At 33.4% G+C, this 27,105-nt stretch overlaps 2 protein-coding genes across 2 annotated transcripts in view; both read right to left on the reverse strand.

The window, feature by feature from the left end:
* Positions 1-27,105, reverse strand: part of LOC140439837 (uncharacterized) — an 895,210-nt gene that overhangs the window by 774,003 nt on the left and 94,102 nt on the right. The gene's annotated exons all lie outside the window — the stretch shown is intronic.
* LOC140438882 (uncharacterized) overlaps positions 1-27,105 on the reverse strand; it is a 195,001-nt gene that overhangs the window by 43,630 nt on the left and 124,266 nt on the right. The window contains exons 2-4 of the mRNA XM_072528521.1: positions 6,872-7,192; positions 5,909-6,652; positions 4,558-5,687 (exon numbers count right to left, since the gene is read on the reverse strand). Coding sequence (XP_072384622.1) covers positions 4,558-5,687; positions 5,909-6,652; positions 6,872-7,192 — 2,195 coding nt within the window. The remainder of the gene's footprint in view (positions 1-4,557; positions 5,688-5,908; positions 6,653-6,871; positions 7,193-27,105) is intronic.

Here is a 27,105-nt window from a genome sequence, read left to right on the forward strand (position 1 = left end):
TACTTTGATTAATTGGAGTATTATTATTTACAACCAAATATCTGTATGTTTTTGTTTATCTGATTGACAGCACAAGAGAGTCAAGATACCAGAAAAAGAGAAAAATTATTAATTATATGAAAGTATTACTTTTATTACTGGAATAGTTTAAAAAAACTATGACAACTAAAAAGTAAATTAAAAACATGTAGCAGTTCGAAATATCCAGTTCAATTGTTGAGTATTTCCATTATCCTTGAAACGCTCATCACTTCAGTAATTTATCCAACGGTGTCGTTTTCCATTTTTCTTTTTTTATTTTCAACGCATTACCAATAAATTTCAAGTCTTAATATTATAGTCGGCTATATTAAGAAAACGCTTGTACGGACCGTTATTTATTTTTTGTATCGTTAATTTACAATTTTATATTTTTACTATTTTCGTGCATTTATTACCAATGTTTGAATAGAAGGTATATCTGGATTCATATTTTTTTTGTAATATTACAGCTTTTTTTAACAGTTTTCTTTAGAAGAACCTTCGTATATAAATAAAATAGTGTTTGTTTGTTATACTAATATTATAAATGTTCCAGTTAAGTAAATTTATGGTCGGTTGAGTCACTATATTGATCAGAAATTTCTATAAAATAATTGTAATTGATTTATTTATTGATTTGATTATAATTTATTACGACAAATAAAACCTTATTAGGATATTCTTGCAAAACAACTAGCATAGGTAAAAAAATATTACATGCAGGGTTTAATGTGTAATTGATCGTACTGGCTTAATATACCAGAAGAAAAATAAAAAGGTTTTAAACTTCACGTATCTTTACTAAATGAGCAAAGCCGATATTAAATTAACAACAGGTGCTTTTAAAAGAGACTGACTCTTAATGTTTCACTTTAATAAAACAATTTCCGAACTTAAAATCGAAACGTTAAAATAAATGAATTTTCAATTAAAATTCTGGTTACTCCTACTCCTATTAAAAGCAGTAAACGTTAACTGTCTAAGGTAAGTTGTTCACCACAAATTATTTTTTGGAAATAATATTTACAGACAAGCACAATAAAAAATATATAAATCTTCAAAAATTTTTACCAAACCCCTTGATAAGATCAAATTAAAAGGTTTTTTTGATTTAAGTCTGACTATAAGAATATTACAAAATTTTTGGCTGATGGAGGTGCAAGTGGAGACATCCAATTGTATTATACACGGGAAGTTAAAAAATCAGACCTGAATTTAGCTGCAGTGAGAGTTACATAAGATCTCTTTATACCAATCCCAGGCTTGGGTGCCACGGGAAATATTGTGACTCAGCTTATGACACCATATCTAAACAAAGGCCACTCACTGTTTACTGACCAATCTTTAGCAGTCCAATCTTGTCACATTATTTTTATGGACATAAAACAAATTCGTGTCGCGGATGACGTGATACTAGCGAGAACAAAAAACATTTAGAAAATTTTTTCACTAAATACATTACTTTAAGCAGAAAATGTGTAAAGAACAGATAAAATGCGAGTCTACGAGACAGTAATTAGACCCACAATGATGTTTGCCAGTGAAACGTGGATTATTAACCAGCGGGAAAAAAGAGAGTAGAGATCTGGAAAAGAAAGGTGCTCAGAAAAATCTTTAAGGAATAAAGACGAAAGAAAATATTTGGAAAAAACGAACGAATAAAGAAATAATGAGGATGTATGGAAAACCAGCAGTTACGGCAAAAATACGAGCCCAAAGAGCTAGATAGCTTGCTCACATTATACGGATGCCAGAGAACCGAAATGTTGAAACAATACTGAAGGAGGGGGAAATGGCGAAAAAAAGAAGAGGACGTCTATGAAAGAAGTGATTGGAAGCAGTAAATCAAGACTTGTCAGAAAAAGGCGTGAAAAATTGGAGAGAAAAAGCAAAGGACCGAAAAAAATGGAAGAAAATAACATATAAATAACATGAGGAACATCACAAAATGGTATCAAATTCCATCATTTTATCTAGATACCTGTGTAAAGAATGTGATGTAGGTTTGTGTGTGGTTCCGTGTTTCGAGACATACCATACTAAAAAGAAATTTTAAAAAATGCACTTTTCTACAAAAAAATTAAAAAAAAATGTTTTTTTAACGTTGTTTAATAAAAGATCTGTGTACCATTGCAAGGACAAATAGTTGCCGTCCTGATAGGGTTATTTAATAAATCATTAAATATCTATCATTTTCCAACAATTACAATAATAAATTTTGTTAAAAACTTAAAATATACGTTTAGTATGTGTTTAAAACGTGGGATTTTTGTATCCTCCAAGAAAAAGTGCATGATCTAATAAACATTTGGTATTATTAGCAGCTACTGCAAGTACTAAGATGCAAAATTTTACCTTAATCTTTCCTCAGATTATTCTTTGTCCTTAGTTTTAACATTGGTTTTAACATGGTTTCAAAATATAGCCTTATTAATTTCAAGATAAACTATGTGAAGAAGATTTACATTTGAACTAACTGAAAGTTTAAATTTCTTATTATATTTTGATTTAGAGAGAAAACTGTTACTGAGCATTTTCCTACAGGACCATACTGTGATCAATCAATTGTTCTTTTTTCAATAGATTGTAAATAAAGTGGAATTAATAAAGTTAATAAAAGTTCATTAGAGAAAACTAAAATTTACAAAAAAATATAAAAGATGTCAAAAAACAAATTATTTATACATTTATATTTAGTAAGTAACGTAAAAAGAACTTACGTATAAAAAATTTAAAAAAAAATAATAAAAGATGAGTGTACTGACTACCAATAAAATTTGTTTATACATGTATTTTAAGTTTAGTTTAGCATTGCCTCATCTCCCCAAAACTGATGTTCAAAACCTGTCCAATACCGAAATTTCCGTATCAATATTCAATTAAAACAAGAGAAAAACATAGCTACAACTCATAATACACATCATGATAGATACGTTCACTGAACGCATTCTCTCCAGTGTAAAGTTCAGCTATCTTTTATCGTATTCAATTTTACCATTAGCACTGTTTGCGTCACATTAAAAAAATCGTAGTTCACTCAGCGTAAAGTATATTTTGCAATGAGGGTCCATTTGAATTCTAAAATTTTTTCACACAAGCGTCGAAAAACAAGAACAAATTGAAACTTTTAAGTTCATATCAGTGGAAAGAGTTTTTTTTGCTGAGTTGATTAATAGTCTTCAGTTACATGTGTAGCTGGTGTATTGATGAATAGGTTCGATTTATATGTAGCAGAAATATATACAGGGTTATTTACATACTTTTTTTTGTATAATAATAGCAAATTTAATATTTAAATTTGTTCACACAAATTATATTATCTAAAATTTTTAATTTAGTCCAGTCGTCAGAGATTTGAGCTCCAAAAATCTTTCGAACAATCCGAATTTTGCTAAGAATATTAATTTTAGGACCTCAAAAAAGATAAAAAAAAGGTTTACCTATTTTACCCACGGCTTCCCCCAAAAACGCACCCTCGTAGAGAGATTAAAGAAAAAATGCTACAAATAAAAACTCTGAGAAAATTTTTAACAAAAATGTTGATTAGCAGTTTCTGTGTATAATGAACCGTTCTCTTAAAAACAACGCATGAAGCGACCGGTGATTTTCAATATCAGTTACGCGCGCGAAATCAATTTAAAATAAAATTTGTATCAAAGGCATTTTACCTTCTTTTAGATGCAGTTTTATATTTTACCGCAAATAAAGTCATTTTTTATAAAGAAGTTATATAAATAATATAAAATATAATAGAAAAGTAAATAAGTGTTGCGCTATTTTTTCCATTTTTTTATTAATAACTTCTACTGACCGGTTGTAGTTGAATTTCCATTGTTAAAACCTATAAGATGAAATTTCTATTTTGAGTTCTGGTTGATGCATTTTTTTTTTTTTTATTTTAAATTAAAGTGTCTCGGCAACTATTGGCCATTGACACTGGTACAAGTTTATTACAATATGCTTATGTTTACATACATATACAATCTCTTTATATACAAGTTAGGATACATTAACAACATCTTAATATAGTTACACTAAGTAGTAAAGGTGACAGTCTTTTAGAAAACGAATTATGGCACTGTACATGTTTGTAGAACCAAGTAGATCACTTAAATTATTTTGAAAGTTGTAGTAGTCTCTTTGAGGTTTGTAGTGGACGCATTCTAGTAATATGTGCTGGACTGTTAAGGACTCCTTACAATGTTCACAGCGAGGATGGTTTTCAGACGACATCAGATATCCATGAGTAAGACGAGTGTGACCTATTCTGAGCCTTCTGATAATAATATGGTCTTTTCTGCTCATTTGTGGCATGGTGATGGAGGTAACAGTTGGTTGAATTGTGCGTAGTTTAGTATTTTGCACGTTCCAGTGTGTTTGCCAAGTGCATAGTACGTTGTTCTTGATACTGGCCTTCAGGTCTTGGTGAAGTTGTATGTTTTCCATATTTTCTAAGGAGCAGGCCAGTTTTGCTGCATAATCAGCGTTCTCATTTCCATTGATACCAACATGGGATGGTATCCAGATGATAGTTACTGAAACACCATTCTTTGACTGCTCTTGGCAGATACTGTGGATGCACTGTACAATGGGATGTATGGAGTATATATTTCTGATTGAGTCAATGGCGGAGAGAGAATCGGTGCATATTGCTAATGATTTCTCATTAGTAATGGGCGAGTCTAATGCCTTGAGTATTCCATACAGTTCGGCTGTGTGTATACTGCATCTGGGAGAAAGCCGATATGATGCTACTGTTGTATTTGAGGTACTGACAGCACAACCGACGGCCTGTTTTTCTTTGGAGGCATCTGTGTAGAGAATTTTGTCATAACGCTGTGTCTGTATAAGTTCCTTAAATGCTTGCACCAAGAGAGTTCTGGGCGTTTCTTCTTTTTTGTATCGGTTCAAGCTGGTAAGGACAGTAGGTAGCTTTTTGGTCCACGGGGAAATTCTGGACGTAGTAAACGGAGTTGTGAGTTTTAGATCTGTGTCTTTTAACAAACTTTTTAAAATTTGTGATAGAGAATGTGCTCGAGGGTGACTATTATCTGGGACAGAGTGGGGAGTATTAATTAGTTTAATTACTGGGTTTTTTGGATTAGCAGAAATTCTAGAGAAGTAAGACAGAAGTAAACGTTGCCGTCTTATAAAAAGTGGAGGTTCTGAGGATTCGATATAAAGACTTTCAGAAGGACTTGATTTAAAGGCGCCGAGGCTAATGCACAAAGAAGTGTTGTGAATTGTATTCAGACTTTTAAGGTGAGTATCGGAAGCAGATATGTAAAGAATGCTTCCGTAATCTAACCTAGAGCGGATCAATGTTCTGTAAATTCTTAAGAGGACTTTCTCTTCTGCCCCCCATTGATGATGAGCTAGAGTTTTTAAGATGTTGATTCTATTTAGGCAGTTTGTTTTTGTATTCTGTATCTGATCTCTCCATGTGAGTCTTTTATCGAATATTACTCCTAAGAATTTGTGTTTATCAACAACTTGAAGAGGAGAGCCATTTAGGTGAAGTAGAGGAGGGTGAGTGTGATATCTTCTAGAGAAGTTTATGACTTTAGATTTTCCAGATGAAAATTTAACTCCAATTTTAGTAGACCAGTTATGAAGATTGTTAAGAGTGTTTTGGAGTAAAGAGCATGTGCTCCTTGTAACTTTACCTTAGCAATAGAGAACAAGATCATCTGCATATATTGAGTATTTTATTGGAGGGAGAACAAGAGAGTTTATATCGTTGATGCTAAGAAGAAATAGTGTGGGGCTGAGGACTGAGCCTTGGGTACTCCATTTTGTGAGTTATGTGATGTAGATGTTTTCCCGTTTGTAACTACTTTGAAAGATCTCTCTTGTAGGAAATTGTTTATAAAGGTGATAATATTACCCGTTAAATTGAGTTGCTCAAGTTTTCTAATAATAACAGCTCTGTTTATTGTGTCAAAGGCGCTTTCTAAGTCTAAGGCAACTGTGATGACTTCATTCTTATTTGATATAGCTTGGGTTATTTCTGTATGGAGAAGTACCAGGTTATCCATCGTACTTCGATTGGGTCTGAATCCCGACTGTGCTGCATCAATAAGATTATTTTCTTCAAGAAACCAAAGCAAACGTTTATTTATCATCTTTTCTAGTAGTTTGCACATTGTGCATGTTAGTGAGATTGGCCTGTAGGCACTGGCAAAGTTAGAAGATGAGTCATTTTTCTTGATCGGTATGATAAGCGACTGTCGCCAAAGACTCGGAAAGCTTTGGCTGAACCATATCTTATTGTAGAGCGCAAGTAGCTTCAGGAGGGTTCCTGCCTGTAGATGTTTGAGAAAGATAGACGGGATGTCATCAGGACCTGCAGATGAGTTTTTTATTGATGAGATTGCCAGCTTTAACTCTACTTCTGTGAAGGCGAGGTTTATTGGATTGGTTTGGATAGGGTTAGGTGGTGAGTGGTTTGTGGGGTACGAAATGGAGAGTTCAGACTTAGTTTTGTTTTGAAAGTATTTGGCTAGCGTTTCGGTTATTTGGTTATCATTTGTAATGATATTATCCCCATCTGTTATTGCGGATATTTTACGATATGTTTTTAAACCTCTCATTTGTTTAATTTTTGTCCACACTTGAGCGGGAGGGGTATCTGAAGTTATGCTGTTAACGAATTCTTTTCAGGATTCTTTTTTGCTTTCCTTCAGAATTTGTTTGGATTTTGCACGCATTTTCTTAAAATGAATAAGATCTTCGATGCTACGAGTTTTGCGATATCTATTAAGGGCCTTTTTGTATTCTTTTATTGCGAGTTTACAGGAGTCGTTCCACCATGGGACAGCCTTTCTTGAGGGATTTATGGTGCATTTACCTATACATTGATTGGCCGCAGTTAGAATGCAATTTGTGAATTGCTCTACGGCAGCGTCGATATTTTCCTTAAAAATAATTTGGTTTGAAAGGTCTTCAAGAGTGTCACTGAATAACCTCCAATTTGCCTGGGCAATTTTCCATTTATGTATAACTTCCGAATTTTCGGGTATATCACTTGAGAATAAAATGGGGTAGTGATTGCTATCATATAAGCTATCTAGTGTTTGCCACTGAAGCAGAGGAGCGGTTCCAGGATCGCAAAAACTTAGATCTATGCAAGAAGAGGTTCCAGACTGGATGTGGAAATATGTGGGGCTCCCTGTATTCAAGAGGTTAATGTTAGAGTTGCTTATGATATCTTCGATGTGTTTACCTCTCCCAAAGGTGCGCTGGGAACCCGGTTAATGCATTTGAAATATTCCCAAAGAGATTTATGTCTTTACCTTGATTAGGCTTTGCCGCCTCTTCAACGGTAGTATTTTTATTGGAAAACGTCAACTTATGCATATTGTTGCTCTCCAGGACTAAGTGGTGGCTGTGAAGCAGTAGTGTTAACAGGATTTTCTAGATTTGGGTGTCGGTTGGACCAAGCCCGCTACTAAGAACAAATTATATTTTAAAACGGTCGTTTTCATATTGTTGGCCTTTTTTGTTTTGTTCGGTTTAAACACGTCGAGGATAGCTGTGGCTGTATCCTTACATAGGATCAGATATAGGTAAGTTTATGAAATTGTTATAGCAAGTGGTAAATATGACATACCCATACAATGCATTGAACATTTGGTTTAAATAGCGGATTGTGCCACTCCTCTTTTCAGGAAAGACATTGAAGAGGATCATATTAAGATGGAACATGTAATTCGGATATAACAAAATGACCCCGCTAGAAAAACGCTCCTTGATAGACCCATTGGTCACAGAAAAAGAGCAAGACCCAGAACAAGGTTCCTTGATAACATCGATGAAGACCTGAGAATTATGGGCATACGTGCTTGGCAGAGAAAGGCGATGGATAGGGACGGCTAGAGAGAAATTATTAAGGAGGCTAGGACCCATGCAGGGTAGTAAAGCCAGAATGATGATGATTAAAGAGGATCATAGATGTAAAGTGGATAAGGGATTACATGTCCGAGGATAGGTTGTATGAGGAGATTTGCTTGGAAGTACGGGTTGTGTTTGTTTTGTGTCTTTTGGTTGGATTTTTCGGTGTGATCATTTTTGTGAAAATACCTGGTGGCCTTCATTACAGTTGGGACATTTGGCAACACCTATCGTGGGGCATGCATTGCTATGCTTTGTGCCCTCCAAATAAAATTTGACAGGACCCTGGTCTACCTGGCCTGTCGGCTATACGACCGTTAACGAATCCACTGCCTCTACCAACACCAAACCAAAGTGAAGGTGCCATGCCACGTATGCAAGAAACGTTTCATGGGGCTCCACCTTCCCCGTAGTACCTGTGTTGCGATTACCTCACCTACCCGTTATCCCACCCACGGGCGGATAGGCGAAGCAGGCAGAGGAATTTCCACCTCGCACGTATACAGGTCGCCGCCGAGGATCTCTCCTCTACCACTCTTGAATTTTTCGACGGGTACGTGCCGGGGCACCCACACCACGCCTGACACTAGGCCAGGAGAGGTATGTACGGGCCCAGCTCGTTCAACATCGCCAGGCTCTTTTGGAATGAGAGTAGAGTGGTCCCACAAGAGTCTCGTCTCGGATACTATGAATGTAGACTGGTGACTGTGTCGCCTAAGCGACCGTGTGCGTTTCTACGAGCCCGACACCTCAGGCGACGGCTCTCCACCTCTCGATTCCTACCCATTAGTCGCCTCTTACGACAGGTAGGGCTTTCTGACCTCGGCCGTATTCTTATCTAAACGAGATAAGAATACGGCCGAACGAAGCGTGGGGCATGCAGTAGGCGTGTGTTGTTGTTTACATTATAGACAGATAATTGATTTTTCGGGGCATTTGTTGCTGGAATGCCTGCTTTTGCAGCATCACGAACAGTATTTTAGTCGAACGGGAACGGAATTGCTTGATCTTGGAATCTCGCATTTCAATCGTTCTTTTTCGATCTTAATACCATTCGAGAGTGTATTAGCAAATATGTCTAAAAAACGCAGAATTTTAATTTTCACATTACAATGATCGCACGTCACGTGAAGTACCATTGTGAAGTCGCTATTGAATGGAGCGTGTAGCTGAATTTTTGTAGTTGCGAAAAGCGCACTTGTGTAATTAAAAAGAATTATTGTAGTTTTAAACGTTTTAGATCGTTTGTAACGTGATAGTTTAAATTTAACGTTTTTATACATATTTCAAATGCCTCACATTTATTGGAAAAACTAGAAATTCAAATTTCATGTTACAGGTTTTGAAGATTATATTCTAGCAATAAAAATTCTATAGTTAACGGTCAATGCAAGTGATTAATTTTATTGATTTTATAATAATCGTAACAAATGGCAAAACTCGCGAAACGTTTATTTATTTAACATCCTTATCAAAACTGATTTCATTTGCGTCAATATATAAAAATTGCATAAGAAAGCTGCACTCTTTACTCTTCAATATTTCTTTTAATCTAGAAATTGTATGGACTAAACATGAAATAAACATTAATACTCTAAAATATGTTTCAACTGAAGTTTTTGGATGATTATCTCTACAAGTCTGTCTCTTATTAACCCTTGGAATTTAAAGTTCACTACCAAAAATACCTTTAAGATAATTTAGAAGCAGAAAGTTTCTCAGCAGTTTTTTTAAATTCAATTTCGGATTTTTTTTGTTAAATTTGTTAGAGTAGAGGTATATATTTTGTAAATTTATTAACACTAACGAAATCCTAAAAAACTCTATGCACAAATATGAATTTAATTCATATTTGTGCAAAGTTTATGTGTGTGCATATAACAAATTAAAACAAAACTCTAAAGGTCTCTTCACAAAATACGAAGAAAATTAAAAACCTATTTTTTCTATAGTAAATATCCAGTACGCAGTATTCAGTAGTTCACTTTTAAGGTAATCTTTCTCGAAGAAAATATTGTTTTCGATTAGCCAATCTTTGATTTGTCTTTTGTTCCACAATTTTTTCGGGAAATCAAATTTGCGGGAACAGTATGACGCGTTATCCAAAACAACAATGTTTTGTTGGTCTCTCGGCAAGTTTGGAATTAACGTCTTCTCACACCATTCTTTATACAGATACTCGTCCGTTTCGTCGTGGTAATCGGCGGTTTCCTTCTTGGCCAAGAAAGTTAATTCGCTTCATGCCACAAAATCATTTTCGCTTCGAGCGCGAAGAAGAACAAACCAAGGACCTCTTTGGCTTTGAACTCTCAGTCCAGCAGAGAGCCCTTTTATGAAGGCATCTCGTGGATTCTTTATCGATGTAACCCTTCATTCCTTTTTGACTAAAGCACCGACGTTAATCAAAGACTCATTGATATAAACAAGGTTTACATTATCCTTCTTCCTCAATGTTTTTATTTGTCTGAGGTACTTGTGTATCCAGGATATTATATATTTTCTTTTCATCATTATCGAATCTCGACTTCTTTTACCATATTCAAAACCCATGTCATTTAGTAGCCTACGAAATGTGGAGTTTGAAAAAGCTGGTAGGTCCTCATCATCCTTTACTCTGTTCATTATGCTGTCGATGGTTGGTGGTATGTTTTCAAACAAAAAATCATCGACAATTTTCCTTATTCGAGATTTCCTTTCCTCATCGTAAGTATTCTCACTTGAATTGGACTCAAAACTGTTTTTCTTTCTTTTTGTACCGCTTTCAGTTGCCTTCCTTGGCCTCTTCGCGGATGTCATAAATTTTGCGAACACTCACACTGTACATTTTCGAAACTTTTTCCATAGTAATAGTTACACTGTTTTTTAAGTTCAGATGATAATTCAATACATTTAACACCACAAATTTTACTTGCGCACTAAGAGTAATACCCTATTTGAAATTCACGACAGATACTGGCAAGGACTCTATGATGTAGATACTTTCATCCGCTTGCGAAAATGAAATAGAACTGAGCTTTCATAGTTTTTGCCAGCAAGATTTTGGTCTAATGACCAGTACCCAAATCGACATGTTTGCTTTGCGTGGACCATGGGTGTTAAAACTGATTCGCTGCTCCTAATTACTTTATAATGATCTTTATTTCCCAAAGAATGTGTTTACAATTCAAGCTATTGGAAATTAATAAACATAGATAAGCTATCGACAATTAATTTTTGATATATTTTACTTTTTTTAGTATTTTTCTTCATGTTATTGTTTAGTTCGCAATGTAACTCTGTTATTTATACATCGATGATTAAATCAGGCTTTAGTTGAAACAATTATAGTCTTTTATACAAACGTAGGCAATTATTGTGTGCGCGTGTATTTCAGTGCTATGATTCTTAAATCCGGTTCTGATGCGCCGCTCGGAGCAAACCGGCAACGTGGTCGGCCATTCTACTGCACTGCATTCAACTGTGGCTTCTATTATAGCTGTACCCTGTGACAATCAACAAAGCTAGTTTCGCCCAAGCTACTAAGCTATTTCTTTTTACAACTTGAAATATGAGTTTTAAATGCTTCTTTAAGAGTCTTGCTAGCATTAGTATTTTTTCTAGAAAAAATTATTTACTTCATTTGTTGTATTTTAATAACTGAATTTAAAAAATTAAACTACCTGCTAGATTCGTAAATTTTTAACGATTATTAGTATTTTTTACTATGTATGTATATGTATATTTAAAAGACTTAAAAAAAATAAGTTATAACTGCTCAATCGCAAAATAAAACACAATCTGAATTAAATACTGTCCAAAACCAGGACAATCTTGACAAAAATCAAAATATTTGTTAAAGTTAACCCATCAAAGCCTGAGTTAATTTTTTTTTGTAAAACTGGTGGTTTTTTGCTAAGTTTAGTTTAGGAAAAAATACAAATAAGCAGAAAAACGTATTAAATTTTATTTGTTTATGGAACATATGACATTACAAACTGTGACCATATGGTAACACTAGGTCAAAATACTATAAAAATATTATAAGATTTACTCTTTATGAAATATGGCAAAGCATTCAATACAGAGTACAATATCGCATTTCTCACACTGCGTACGTCCTACTGAGCACCGCCTTCGTTTTTTATTAGGAACAGGTATAATGAGATAGTTAACACCATCGTACCTAATGTTGTCAGAGATTCTGTTAAGAGATAAACCATTTCTACTTGTTGGTCTACCAGGTCTAATGGGAACGTTTTTTAATTTGTTCAGGTAAGTAGTCGCGATTTCACGTCGAAAAATCAAATTAGATGTCGGTCTTCCTGAACGCTTATAAAATATCCACGCATTTTGCACCGCAGCATCAATTAACCATGTAAGTATAGACCAATACCATTTCTTATTACGAATACTTGGTATCTTCCTCATCCATTCTATCAGTGTCTCCCATAAACTTGTTATACATTCCAACAACATGTGGGCGTAGAACTTGGACGACTTCTTTTTTCAGAATGTGAATAACGTTTCACTTGTTGAATAGGATGCACACCATATGGCATCTTCATATGGTTATTGTTACGACGGCATTATCCATCCATCTTATCAACATAATACCATATTCTTTGTCAATTTTTAAAACTAAATAACCTCGAGTTTGTTTGGACATAGTTGTTTTATTGAAGTGGAATATCTTGCGGCATTCTGTTATCTCCTATTATTCTTGTGACACCATATCCTTTTTCTTTTAAACAGACCATTAAATTCAATCCGGTAAAAAGGTTATCTACATATATTTGGTAAAGCAGCTTTTGTTGTGGCAAAGTGTCCAACATCGAGATAAGGGGAGCGGCTGCCTTTCTAAATGCAAGTTTGTAAAGATCGTTGGAATTGGTACTTTTCCCTCAATAGATCTCAAAATTCACAAGGTAACTAGTCTCGGAGTTAAGGCACTATACTTTATAACCGAATCTTATCGCTTTTCCCCTAATAAATTGTTTACAATTATGGCAGCCCTAATATTTCACCATTGACTCATCATAATTTATATTTTCAGTTGGTTGATAATATTTGAGAAAAGTAGTCTGTAATGTTTTGATTATTGGTTTCAATTTTCACATTTTATCATTTAAATCCATTTGCGAATTATCAGGACAGTGCATGAAACGTATTATTTGGATAAACATGTCGCGACGCATTGCATCCTACACCATTTTATTGGAAATGTCTGCTCCATTGTCCCAATAAAACCTTTTTCCAGGAAGACAATTGTATCCAGACACAATCAAAATACCCAAAAAACATTTGAGCTCGTTCAAGGTAATCTTCGGACCAGGACAATTTACAAAAAGAGCGTATTTTCTGGTTTCGTTTAAAACATGGCCTAGCAAATCGTTATTGAAAAACAACTCAAATAAATCTGTAGGGCTCATATTTTTAAATTGTGAGTAGTCTGCTTTGGAAAAGTCGGATGTTTTTACAAAATCTCCATCGATCCAAGTTTTTTAGTATACTTTTTTCCCTTTAGTGATTTCAAAAACTAGTATTAGGTTCTGTATGAAGTGGTGAAATAAGTGGTGTTTGCTCATCTTCCATCTTATTTAAAACACTAGTCTCTTCTGGTGCATCATCAAAATAATCCAGCTCGGCTTCTGCTAATAATTGTTTTCGGGACAGGCTATCCACAAATCCACCATTATCCTCGTCAGCGGAATCTTCATCAGTCAGAACATTTGGATCAGGTGGATTTATATATATATATATATATATATATATATATATATATATATATATATATATATATATATATATATATATATATGTATATATATATATATATATATATATATGTATATATATATACATATATATATAAATATATATATATATATATATATATATATATATATATATATATATATATATATATATATATATATCAGTTGCATCATTGTCATCGTTATAAACCATATCCAGGACTTCCTGGAGCGTCAAATCTCTCCTGTAAATAAACAAATAATTAGATCTCTTATTAACCTAGTGTGACCATTTGGTAACAGTCTGATTCAGTCTTATATAAATTTTTTGTTAATGAGCCAGGTTGCCTGTCATATTTTTTATGTTAGAACCTACTTCCTTAACTATATCAATAATTATTTAAATTTCCGGAAAGTCTTAATAGTAAACTAATAGAACTACTTACTCAAATCTCTGTTCCATAATTTGCACATTCGTTAATACGCAAGAATTCACACAACTATACTACTCTTTCGCTTCAAACTGTGGAATGTAACACTGTAACACATTGAATACACTGACATCTAGTAATGAAAAGTTAAACTGCGGATAGATTTCTAGCGTTAACTTGAGCTACAATTAACATTAAATGATGGCGTGTTTTCGTAACAAAATGGTCACACAAGGCTTTGATGGGTTAAAATAAAATTGTGTGTAAATATTTGTGTAATAAAATAATTGTGAGTAATAAAATGTCCAGACCCCCTGGCTACGTCACTGGATGTACCCTATACAGGAATCTCTTATCTAGTTTTTTGCTTGTACCAATCTATTTACGGACTATAGAAAGAAACTTTGTAAAGAGTTAAAATTGTTTTAATTATTATTGATGATAAGCATACCTCATTACGATTTATACTTAAAGATCTTTTTAATTTATTGTAAAAATTTTAATACGAAACTTAAAAGCTTGCTAAACTAATATAAACTGAAGTAGGAAGCCTGGTTCAGATTTTAGTACCAAAAATATTTGAACAAAACGAAAAATCAATAACTAAAATAAACTTTTTGATAACTTGCCCAATATTAATGTCAAGCCTTCAATATGCAATTGTTTTCATGACTTTTACTAAACTAAGCTCCATTTGATAACAAAACCAAACAGGATCAACCCTGTATAGAAAACTTTCACGTAAATGTTTCGGTTGAACGACTCTATTTACAAACTCTCAAAAGGACTCTGAAAAATGAAGCCAGTCGTTTTTCAAATATTCGAACTGCATTTTGCGATTTTGTGCAATAAGTTCCTTTTTAAAGTGAACATAAAAGTTACAATTTTATTGATATTCGGTAGTGTTTACATCCAATCCCACTTTTGAACACTGGCTTTTGTTCATTTAATTAATAGCGCTGTTTTAGACTAATGGATAATTTTAAAAACTCATTGAACTGAATACTATTTCACAAAATAATATTAAAATGGTATATAATTTTTATCTATTTTCCGTCAAAAACTAGCCCATATTTTTCTAGGATAAGTATTAACATGTTAAGTGTCACCATATTGAAAATTTTAATGTCTTCATTGGACAATCACTTTTTTTTAAATTATTTCTATTACTTTCTTAACGTCCAAATCAAAATCTAAAACTCTAAAATGCGAATTTTGGTTAAATCTTCATTTTTAAAATGTTGTCTACGTTGGAGTTGGAGTTTAAAAGCGGGAAAGGAGGTCCTAGGCGAAGAAGAGAAAACCACTAAAAAAGACTGGATGACACCGGAAATAGTTAAGCTAATAAATGAAAAAAGAAAATACAAAAATAAAGATGAAAATAAATATAAAACCATCAAAAATAAAATCAAATATGAAATCAGAAAGGCTAAGGAGGAATGGATGAACAAAGAATGCCAGGAATTGGAAGAACTCAGCAACAAACATGACACCTCAAACTTACATAAAAAAATGAAAGAACTTACAGGCAACAACAGACAAAGAAGAACACTCATAATAAGAGATAATAATGGAGAAATACTTACTGAAGAGAGCAAAATAAAGGAAGTATGGGAACAATATATAATCCATCTGTTCCATGACGAGAGAAAAAATGAACAAGATATAGGTGAAGAAAAACAATACCTACAAATTTTACCCTCAGAAGTAAAGAATGCCCTACAGAATGCAAAACAAGGAAAAGCACCGGGTCCTGATCAAATTCCAGTTGAACTGTTAAAAGCCTTAGATGACGGTAATATAAAGAGACTCACCCGAATTGTCAACCACATATATGTAGAGGGCAACATCCCGGAAGAATGGCTTAAATCGATATTTTTACCTCGATCAAAAAACAACAATCCCAAATCATGTAATGACTATAGATCGATAAGCCTAATGTGCCACCCTTTAAAGATTCTCTTGAAAATTGTTCAAAACCGAATTTATAAGAAATGTGAGGTGCAGATAGATGAAACTCAGTTTGACTTCAGAGGAGGCATGGGTACAAGAGAAGCATTATTTGCGTTGACGGTACTCTTGCAGAAATGTCGGAAATATAACAAGAGTGCATATGTATGCTTCATAGACTTTAGGAAGGCCTTTGACCGAGTGCAGCATATGAAGTTAATAGATGAATTAAAAAACATCAATTTAGACAAAAAAGACATTGAGTTTATTAAGGCTATATACTGGAACCAGATAGCAGTAGTAAAGGTGAACGATATAGAAACAAATAATATACCGATTGCGAGAGGGGTTAGGCAAGAATGCGTCTTGTCTCCGACGCTTTTCAACGTGTACTCACAGGTCATATTCAGAAAAGCCTTATGGGAAAGAAAAGAGGGAATAAGAATTGGTGGAGAAATCATAAACACCATGAGATTTGCAGATGACACGGTAATTATGGCTGAGAGTATAGAAGAACTACAAACTTTACTAGATGCAATAAATAGTGAATGCATTCAAATGGGACTTGACATCAACACAGATAAGACCAAATTTATTATAGTATCAAGGAGTCCAATAAATAATGAACAACTAACTCTTGGTGGACAGCACATTGAGAGAGTGACAAAATATAAATATCTGGGAGCTTACATCAACACAGAATTAGATCCAGACCAAGAGATCCGGGTACGAATAGAAATGGCAAGGGCAGCGTTCTTAAAATTCAAACAATTGTTCTGTGACAAAAATCTGAATACTGCGCTGAGACTGAGGTTTGTTGAATGTTACGTCTGGTCGCAACCATTGTACGGGGTAGAAACATAAACACTAAAAGCGCAAATAGTTAAAAAGATTGAAGCCTTTGAACTTTGGATATACCGGAGAATGTTGAGAATTCCATGGACTGCCAGGGTCACCAATGAGGAAGTGCTGAGAAGAATGAGTCGAGACAAAAAATTGTTGAGAACGATAAAAGTACGCAAGACTGCATACCTTGGACACATACTAAGAAATAATAAATATAGTCTTCTGCAGGTTATCATGCAGGGTAGAGTCGATGGCAAAAAGGGAATAGGTAGAAAGAGGAAGTCATGGCTGCGAAATATTCGAGACTGGACAAACATGACTGTAGACGAATTATTCTACATTGCAAAAGACAGAGAAGCTTTTAAAAATGTGGTCGCCAACCTCCGTTAATGGGGACGGCATAGAAAGAAGAAGAAGTTGGAGTTTCGCAGCAACCAGCAAGATTTTTATCACAAAATGCCTATAGAAGTCCAACGTCAAGGCATCCTGCCTTGGCATCTATTCCTGTTGATAACGTGTCGGCAAATCTAACAAGCGAAGGCGCTGTCGCCGTGGCCTGCGATTTTATTGTTTGTACTTAGATTAGAGCGGTACGTTGCAGTCGTACGAGAAAGAGCAAAAAAATTTTTGAAAAATATTGGCAAGTAATTCTGTCAGAACAAGAATCGGATGAGTTTGGCAACACGTATCTTTAGGACGAGTACCAACCAACTGATTCTAGTAACAGTGAAATAAATCGAGTACTCCGGAACAGAATAAAAAAAGAAAACGTGTGGCTGGAAATACCAAACCGTTAAGACAGGACAGTACAGAAAAAGAATATACGAATTTCGAAGAAGATGTTGATGCTGCTATAGAATCTGTCATTGCTCAACATTCTGAAGGCTCCGAACAGGAAATTTTAGAAGAACCAAGAGTATTCAATGCAATAAATGAAGCTATTGTCTGGAGCCGGTCAACAGCGAAAATTTACAGAAATTTACAATTGAGGACTACAATTCTGCAGGTTTTCATACACAATTATAAAACTTCTACAACAAATTGTCATTTCATTCAATTCAACTAATATTTTGTAGACGATGGCCTTTTATCCATGATGGTAAATACCTTATTCATTTTGTTAAACAAATTTTTATTTTTAGGTCGACGAAACAAATCGTTCTGCCCTGCAGTGTGAGGAAAAAATCAGAAATCAAGCGCAAGTATTGCCGCGTGGCAAAACACTTATGTCGCCGAAATAAAACAAATCCTGGGTATAGTTATATAGATGGGATTAGGTCATTTTTTGTCTTTTAATTCGTACCTGTCAAAGAATGATCTTTATGTGAATAATACCAAAACAGTACCATCACGGAATTGCTTTCAGTTATTGTGGAAAATGCTGCATTTTAACGATAATTTAGTAACAATAGATGACCGTTTGCAGAAGATTGTTCCCTTGGTTAACAGACTGAAGGATAAATTGTTCCAAAGGAAAACCTGTGCATTGATGAAACTTTAGTGCCTTTTCAATGGCGACTAAAATTCAAGCAGTAAATTTGGGACAAACTTTGTCTGGAAGGTGGTTATACCTACGATTTTAACGCATCTTGCGGAAAAGAATATGCTAAAAGATGTAGTGATGAAACTTAGGATGGACTGCTTGACAAAGCACGAACACTTGCTATTGATAACTACTACAACTGAGTCACACTTGTAAACTCCTTCACCGAAAAACTTATATGATTTTTACGCTACGTGCAAACCGCAAATAGAATCCCAAAAACGTAATTTTTAAAAAATTAAAAGTAGGCGAACGTGTAGCTTTTGCCATTGCGTAAAAGAATAAAATGGTACAGAAACTTATCGGTGGAGCTCTTGACTGGCACAGCACTTATAATTGCCTACGTCGAGCATCAAAGCATTACCAATGAAAGCATGACGATTACCAAATTCAAGGAAGAGGTAATTCGGGACCTATTAGGAGATTTTAGTGCCACACCAGGCATTATAAAAATAGTCACAAACTTAGCGATATTGGTCGTGCAGATAGAAGGCAATGTATAACGTGTTACATAAAAATGGTCGAAGAGAAAGGAAGGCAAGTGGCACCGAGGAAAGCAACCAACACCTCATTTACGTGTGATGTCTTTAAAAAGTTTCCATTGATTTTTGTCAATAGAAATTTTGTGCTATTTTTTTGTCATACGTTCCGTAACAAAAATTAAATTAGTACTTTAGATATAATTTTGATATAATGTTATTAAGTTTTGTTTTATGAAACTAAAGCTTATTTTGATTAAAATGTGTTCTTACTATCTTACTATAAATATATCCTAAAAAAAATATAATTACTTATAAATGTTATGAGCCATGTGAGTCCTCGTTGACATCTCAAAATCACAGGCCAAGTATGCTTTCTAGACAATCTGGCCGGGCTCAAAATGTCCCTATGTATTTTAAATGAGTTTGAGAAGCAGCTGTTGAGCTACACAGCACGATCTTTTCTGTCGACCTAGCGCGTGAGTCCATGTCGGCATCATGCGGCCCCTATATAACTTTTATGTCTGAGTCCGTGTTGGCCTTTCATGGCACTTAGCCTATTAGTAAGCAACATTTTAATACCAATTTAACTGTAAGTCCAGTCGGGTTAGACGAAAAAACTCCTAACCCTGTATGGCGATCTACTTCAAATTTTATTATTCTAACCTATGTGGCTCTAAATAATATTCGATATGCAGACGACACTGTACTAGTTGCAAGCACAGTAGAAGAATTACAAGGATTACTTACAAATATAAATATTGCCTGCAACAATTATAGCATAAGTATCAATATCAAAAAAACTAAGTATATGGTCTTCAGTAAGAACATGACACAAGCAGCACATATTAGTATAAACGGCATTCAAATTAAAAAAGTATTAAGTTACAAATACTTGGGTACTTCAATAACTGAAATTGGAGACCAAAACAATGAAATAAAAAGACGTATCGAAATTGCCAGGCCCACTTTCATAAAGATGAGGAAATTCTTCTGCAACAGATATATAAGCATCCCTCTCCGATTAAGAATGCTAAGGAGCTACGTATTTAACACGCTATTATACGGTGTAAAGGCCTGGAATCTCAAGCAGAACAATATATAAAATATTGAAAGTTTCGAGATGTGGTGCTACCGTCGAATGCTGAAGATAAGTTGGGTTAAAAGAGTTACCAATTTTGAAGTAATGCGAAGGATAGGAAAAGACCCAGAAATTTTGTCAACGATCAAACGAAGAAAACTTGAATATTTGGGTCACCTGATGAGAGGACATAAATACGCATTACTTCAAAATATAATGCAAGGAAAAATAGAAGGAAAACGGAATCCAGGCCGTAGAAGAATGTCATGGCTGCGTAATTTGAGAGAGTGGTTTGACTGTACCACTAATGAACTCTTTAGGTAAGCTGTAAGCAAGGTCAGGATAGCCTTGATGATTTTCAATCTCCGATAGGAGTGGCACAAGAAGAAGAAGAACCTATGTGGGTGTCAATGGTAGTATAAATTTAAAATTGCGACTGAATTTAGCCACCTCGTTAGCTGCCATCTTGAATTTAAAGGAAAACCGTGTTTGCTTATTATTTTTGCCATTTTCAAGTTTTCGGCAAAAATGGTAACGACTGAAATTGTTGCAACAAAATTTCTTCTGGCAAATTTCCGACAAACTTTTTGTGTAGACGACATTTTCTGAGTTAGTGCGGAAAAAAGTGACAAAGTCTACTTATTACTATCTTATTTATTATTAACTTTATGACCTAAATTTAGGTAAGCAAATATGAAGAGAATTATATTTTATACAATTTTTTGTGCTACAATCGACATTTAAGGCAAGATATTGAGCAAAAACAGTTCTTCTTTAAATTTAAGATGACTGCTAATGCGACAGTAGTGCTCAATCTGGATTTTAAATTTACACTTCAATTGGCTCCCTCTAAAGGTTAGAAAAATAAAAATGGAGGCAAGCAAGGTCTACTGCCATCCCGACTGGACTATTTCTAATATGGCAATACCAATGTAAAAACTTAAAATTTAACATTACTGTTGTCATGTTTGACGATTTTGGATACTTGCTTAAAACGTTTTTTAATGCAAATTATATTTAGAATGATTTAAATAATTTAACTCAACCAAAAGATGCAATTCAATTCTGAATATTTTTGTCCCGTAACAATACAATTAATATGTGTTAAACATTGCAACTCCAACATTCACCATAATAGTTCTCTATATATGTGTATTTGGTATATTTAAACATAAGATCGAGTTTATCTTCAATTACGTTTTTTTTGTTAAAAATGTTTTTTAAATATACAGTAGAATCTAACTAATTTAGCACTTCAATAAACCGACACGTCCCATAATCCGGCACGCTAAAACTGCGCCTTCCTCGACACTTTCTACACCATACACCGCGTATTCTAGCCGTCACATCTGAGTCTTACTACAAAACTTATCAAGTGGACGTATGTACATATCTAGCTGGTCATTTAAATTATTAATATTATATTTACAAATGTTAAGTAAACGAAAACATAAGACTGTCTTTCAAAGACAAATGGACATTTTAAAGAACTTAGACAGTGGAGAAAACATATGCAAATTGACAAAATAATATGGAGTTAGGCATGCTACTATACACAATCTTAAGAAAACAGAAACCAACAGATAGTGGACAACGTGAAGACGATGGAATCTGGACCAGGAAAGCGTAAAACATTAAGAATAAGTGAATGTCCAATGCTAAAAAACACTCTATGCATGTGACTTATACAAAAACGCGTTCTAAAAATATGGCTGTATCTGAAGAAATCTAAAAGAAATTAAATTTTATAAATAAAATTAGAAAAAAAGATGATTTTCGGGCCAAAGTTGGGTGGCTGGATAAGTTTAAAAAGCGATTTGGAATCGGTCTAGTAACTATGTCTAGTGAAAACCTATAAATCAATAAATCTACATACTGCACTCAAGCTTTATATCGAGCATTCAAATGACAAAATAAAAGAACATATTCTTTTTTTCTTAAGCAAATTTATAATGAAGATGGAGAGTGGTCTATTTTGGAGACTAATGGTCAACAAAACATTAGTATATTTAAATAAAATTATATTTCTAACACTTTTATGAAGTATATATTATCGACGAAAAATTTTCTAACTACAGTACCTATAAAATAATTTAATCGACTATAGAAGGGGTAAAAGGGGTAGAATGGGAAAACATGGAGTAAGTTCCAGTTTACTCTACTTAGTCTCTTCTGTTCAAATCGGACTCTCACCGTCACGCTGGCGCCTCTTGTTTTACCGAGCAACCCAACTAGAGATCCGGAATCCAACCCGGGTGGAAAGTTTGGTCGGGAACTGACGAGAGCGGATGAAATGGTCCTCTGAAAAGGGGGTTGTGCTATTGACCGGTGTTCGGTACATATAAATATTTGGAACCACGAAACAGAAACTATTGCCTCGGAACAGAACGAATATTGAATATAGACAAGACACGCAATGAAATAAGGATATTTGCATTGTAACGTGGAATGTGCTAAGTTGGCACAAACTTTAAATAGCAAAAAGAGTTAGGAGATAATTGCAAAAATATAACATGGATATAACAGCAATACAGGAAATGTGATGAACAGCAACGGGAAATTTGGAAATGGAACATGCTATAGTATTTTAGTCAAGTAGTAAGAATAGATATGAATATGGATGTGTACTTGTGAATAAAAAAAAAATATTCAAAAAGGTAGTGATAGATTTCATGCCAATAAAAAAATGAATTTATGATATTAGACTTAAAAGGAAGTGGTTCAATCTTACTATGTTCTCAATATATGCCCCAACAGAAGATGCCAAAGAAGACAGGAGGAACAAATTATTAGACAAGCAGTTTAAAGGAGCTCAAAATCACGACATCAAAATATTATTGGGGGAGCCTAACGGTAAAACAGGTGAGCAAGACTATTAAAGGGAAGAAATTAAAAATCATAGTTTACACGACACCACAAATTATAATGCCTAATAGTATGATTGTTGAATTCACCCAATTTGAAAGGAAGGATAAGGAAGATCCATATGGACATTTATAATATTTCAAATGATAAAAGAACATGTAAAAAAATAGATCATGTCGTTAATGATGCAAGACACTCTAGTAGCATTATTAATTTGTGAAGTATGAGAGGAGCGGACAGCGATAGTGATCACTTTCTGATTAAATCTATGTTAAGAACACGAATATCAGTACAGAATCTAAAGCAATAAGAACAACGAGAAGGATAACACTAAAAGGCTCTTCAAACACCAAATAAAGAACTAAATTATGAAGAAGCCATAGGCAACAAATTCCAATTGCTAAGAGAGGAAGAGTATAATATAGACTGAAAACAAGCATGTCAGCGAGTGACAAGCTATTGTAAAAATAAGCCCAAAATAAAAATAATTTGAAAAACAATGCAAGGAAATGCTGGAAATAAAAACTTTACAGATGAGACCACTGTTGGGGGAACACAAAATATGAGAAATGAAGCAGGTGATCTAATAATAATAGAAAGAGACATCGTCGAACGATGGAAGAAATACTCTTAAAATTTATTAAATTTGAAAGTGAGATCAAGGAAGAAGAGTATATTTTATTCTACAGGTGTGAAAGAACCAGCACCAATACCTCAAGAAGTAAGGAATACGATAACATTCATTTGGCATAATCAGAAACTTTGGACTTAGAATATGCAATATGTAAAATATCGTCTGAACTCACAAAGGGATTTGTGAGGCGAAGATTACAACTTTTGTTCGCCTTTACTAATGATATAAATGCAGTCACCCATTCTACAAAAAAATGTGAAACAGGTATTTTCACAACTCCAAGAGAAAACAGGTAGTCTTGGTCTTCGAATAAATGAAAGTACTTTCTAGTAGCCAAAAATTCAAGACTAAGAGTTACACAGAACATAACTATTAATGACCACAACTTTGAAGTAGTATAGTAGTTTAAATATCTAGGGGCGGTAGTCACAGATGACAACCACATAGAAAAAGAGCTCTTAGCAAGAATAGCTGCGGAGAATAGAGAATTATACTCCCTATCATAACTGTTAAGATCTAAGCTGGCAAAAATACAGTCTGAATTAAAACTGTATATGTCAATTATACACCAGTTATTACATATAGAAGTAAAACACATACTCTACATCAGCGGGAAATAAATAAGCTGCTGGTTTTTAAAAGAAAGGTTTTTGAGAGAGTGTTTTTTGAGAGACCAGATGGTAGAACATCAGTTGGCCGTTCCAGAAAAAGATAAAGGATTATGTTGAAGCTAATTTATCTAGGATAAGATAAAACAATGGGAACTGGAAGATCGTAGAAGATGGAGAGCTACAGTGAAAACTAACGCACTTTTTAGGCGTTCGTTGTTCGGTAAGAGTGAAGAAGCTCATGTATCTCGGCAGTAACGTAAATGGGAGATTATAAATAGACCTTCCCATCTTTCCAGCTACAACCTTTAATTTAAAAGTTAAGAGGTTGGCTTGTCTTTGAATCAGACTTTAGGTAATAACACATACATTCACTAAAAACACTTGGTGATAATTATACAAATACGTAAAGTATAATAATACCTCATACCATCGATAAAGTATCTAACCATGAAAAACTAATCATTTTAAAATTACAAGTAAAAATATTAAAAAATAATTTATCGTGCACTTTCAAGTAAAAATAAATAGGCAAAATTACTGTAATATAATGTTTACTGAGTTGGAGTTAGCAAATTTTATTGCCAGTTCTACTTTCTAAACGGTTAAAAATATAAACAAATACAATTAAAAGTTTTATTAAACCAAATCCAATTACAATAAAAAATAAGGTAGTTACTATATTATCTCAACCTTAAAGCAAAATGTAATACGCAGAAACTTTTTACCGTCCATACAATAAATTTCACGCAGTTAAATGACCTGTAAATTAACATTCATAATCGATTTACGTCTGCTAATATATTTTTATTAGAAGTATTAAAATAAATTAAACTAAAATAAGGAAAGCCTAGACATTATGATTTGCATATTTTAACGGTCAACGTTTTACAATAAGGAAGCATCGTATAAATAATTTTTGCATGAATATCAAATTTGGCGGAATAGAAACGGCATTAATAAAAATTAATTAGATGCGTTTGTTGCAGTCCGTCTTGCACTTATTTTAGGTGTGTCCACACAAAGTTCTACACCTGTTGTTTAGTTTATTCTGTATGAGTTATAAACAATTTAAAGCCGAAAATAGAAACGAAAAATGACGATTTTTAAGGTTCAAAAACACAAGTAAAGTGCTTAAGGCTTATCCTCGAAAATCCTAACGGTAAAATTCAGTGCGATATCTATTTCAAAAATATCTTTCTTTACAAAAGCAAAATTTATTCACGAAGAATAGTCTAAACGTCATCTTGTACTAAAGTTGGGCTTTTTACCTACTTACAATCGGACACCCACCCCCTGTAGTAAAAAATCTTGGGTCTATACAATAAAGCGAGCGGGAGGTCTTCTATTCAGTGCGGTTATAGTGTAATTAGAATAATAGGAGTATACCAGAGTAATATTATTTATTAAATAATTAATTCACAACTTAGCAAAGGTACATACAGGTATGTATAACAAGATATTTTGAGGTCACAGTATTGCCGAATTCATTTTTTTATGTCTTATATTTTCTTTTGTTTTTTTTTTGGTTACTTTTTTACTGACAAATTGGCTTTTAACGTAGAATTACAGTTTGATGATAAATATTCTGAAATGGAAAATGTTGAGATGTGGCGAATAAAAACATTCATGAAATTAAAATGAAAGGATTTACGTCTATTAATAGTGCGATTTATAAAATTAGTACGTGAAGCCCAAATCGCGGGAGGAATATGTGCATCAGTTTTCAAATATTTATTATTTACTATATAATTTCTAAATTGAACCACTTTCACTTCTTTAGGTAATAATGTATCTGTTTTGACAACTAAATAAGTAATTAGACAAAATAATGAGTATTATTTTGAAATTATTAATTTCAAAACAGGAGTCAAAAGAATTAGAAGGAGGTAGTCCGGGCCCAGTTGAACGGTCAAGCTTATTCCAGTGGAATAAGTAGGAAGTGCCAAAACTAAATCATCTACACATCTTTTAATAAAAGGAATGAAAAAAGTGCAATTGTTGATACAATCACTGATAACATCATCCATGACATAGCTACTTAGAATGGGTGAAAGACTAGATCCCATAATTTAAACAAAAGGTCAGAAATTCAAAATCTAAACAAAATTTATAATTATATTATTTCTATGTAGTTTATATATGAAACCAGTAAAATATCACATTTTGATTTAATTTTCCATGTATTTGTTACATTTTTTCAGGCATCTATCAATGGTGAATAAATCTTCTTCTTTTTTGTTACTAAACAAAACAGATCTTTATACAAAATTTTATTTTTGGCAATATAATTGTCAAAAATAAAAATTTTAAGTTGGTATTTATGACATTGAGGCTTAATTGCATTCAAATTTATTTATAAATTCAATTGTTTTTATGTTAAGAAACTTTTTCAAAATTATATTAAATTTTCAGAGAAGCATTTATTAGATTATAGCATTTTTGTATTAATATTTTTTGAAATATGTTAGCAGCATTTTTATATACTAAACTAATTTTATTTGGTGAGTTAACAAAAAATTTTTCTTTCTAGTTCAACTTTGTAAGATATTTTGTATTTTTTAGCAGCTCTTGATAATAATTGTAAACACAATTGAAAGCTCGAGTAAAAAATAGTTAACAAATAGCCCTTTTTTGACTCCAACGCATCCAAAACAGTTTTATATTTTTTCCAAAGAGTCACAAGTAATTCTTTTTCTTACTCTTACATATATATAATATATATATATAATATATATATATATATATATATATATATATAATATATATATATAATATATATATTATATACACGATATTAAAGGAGGTTCCAACATAGACAATCAACAAAATCTACATCGTCAACTACACAGTGAAAACCCAACAATAATAGAAGTGTCAAATGCCGCCTTAAAAATCAAGAACCCCAGGAATCGATTAAATCTGTTGGGAAATGTATAAAAAAGGTGGTGATCAACTTTTTGCAGTAATCCATAAATTAATAGTACTTATACGGCAGAATGAATTGGTACAAGAAGAGTGG

The sequence above is a fragment of the Diabrotica undecimpunctata genome, chromosome 4 (assembly GCF_040954645.1).
Source record: "Diabrotica undecimpunctata isolate CICGRU chromosome 4, icDiaUnde3, whole genome shotgun sequence".
NCBI classification, from domain to species: Eukaryota; Metazoa; Arthropoda; class Insecta; order Coleoptera; family Chrysomelidae; genus Diabrotica; species Diabrotica undecimpunctata.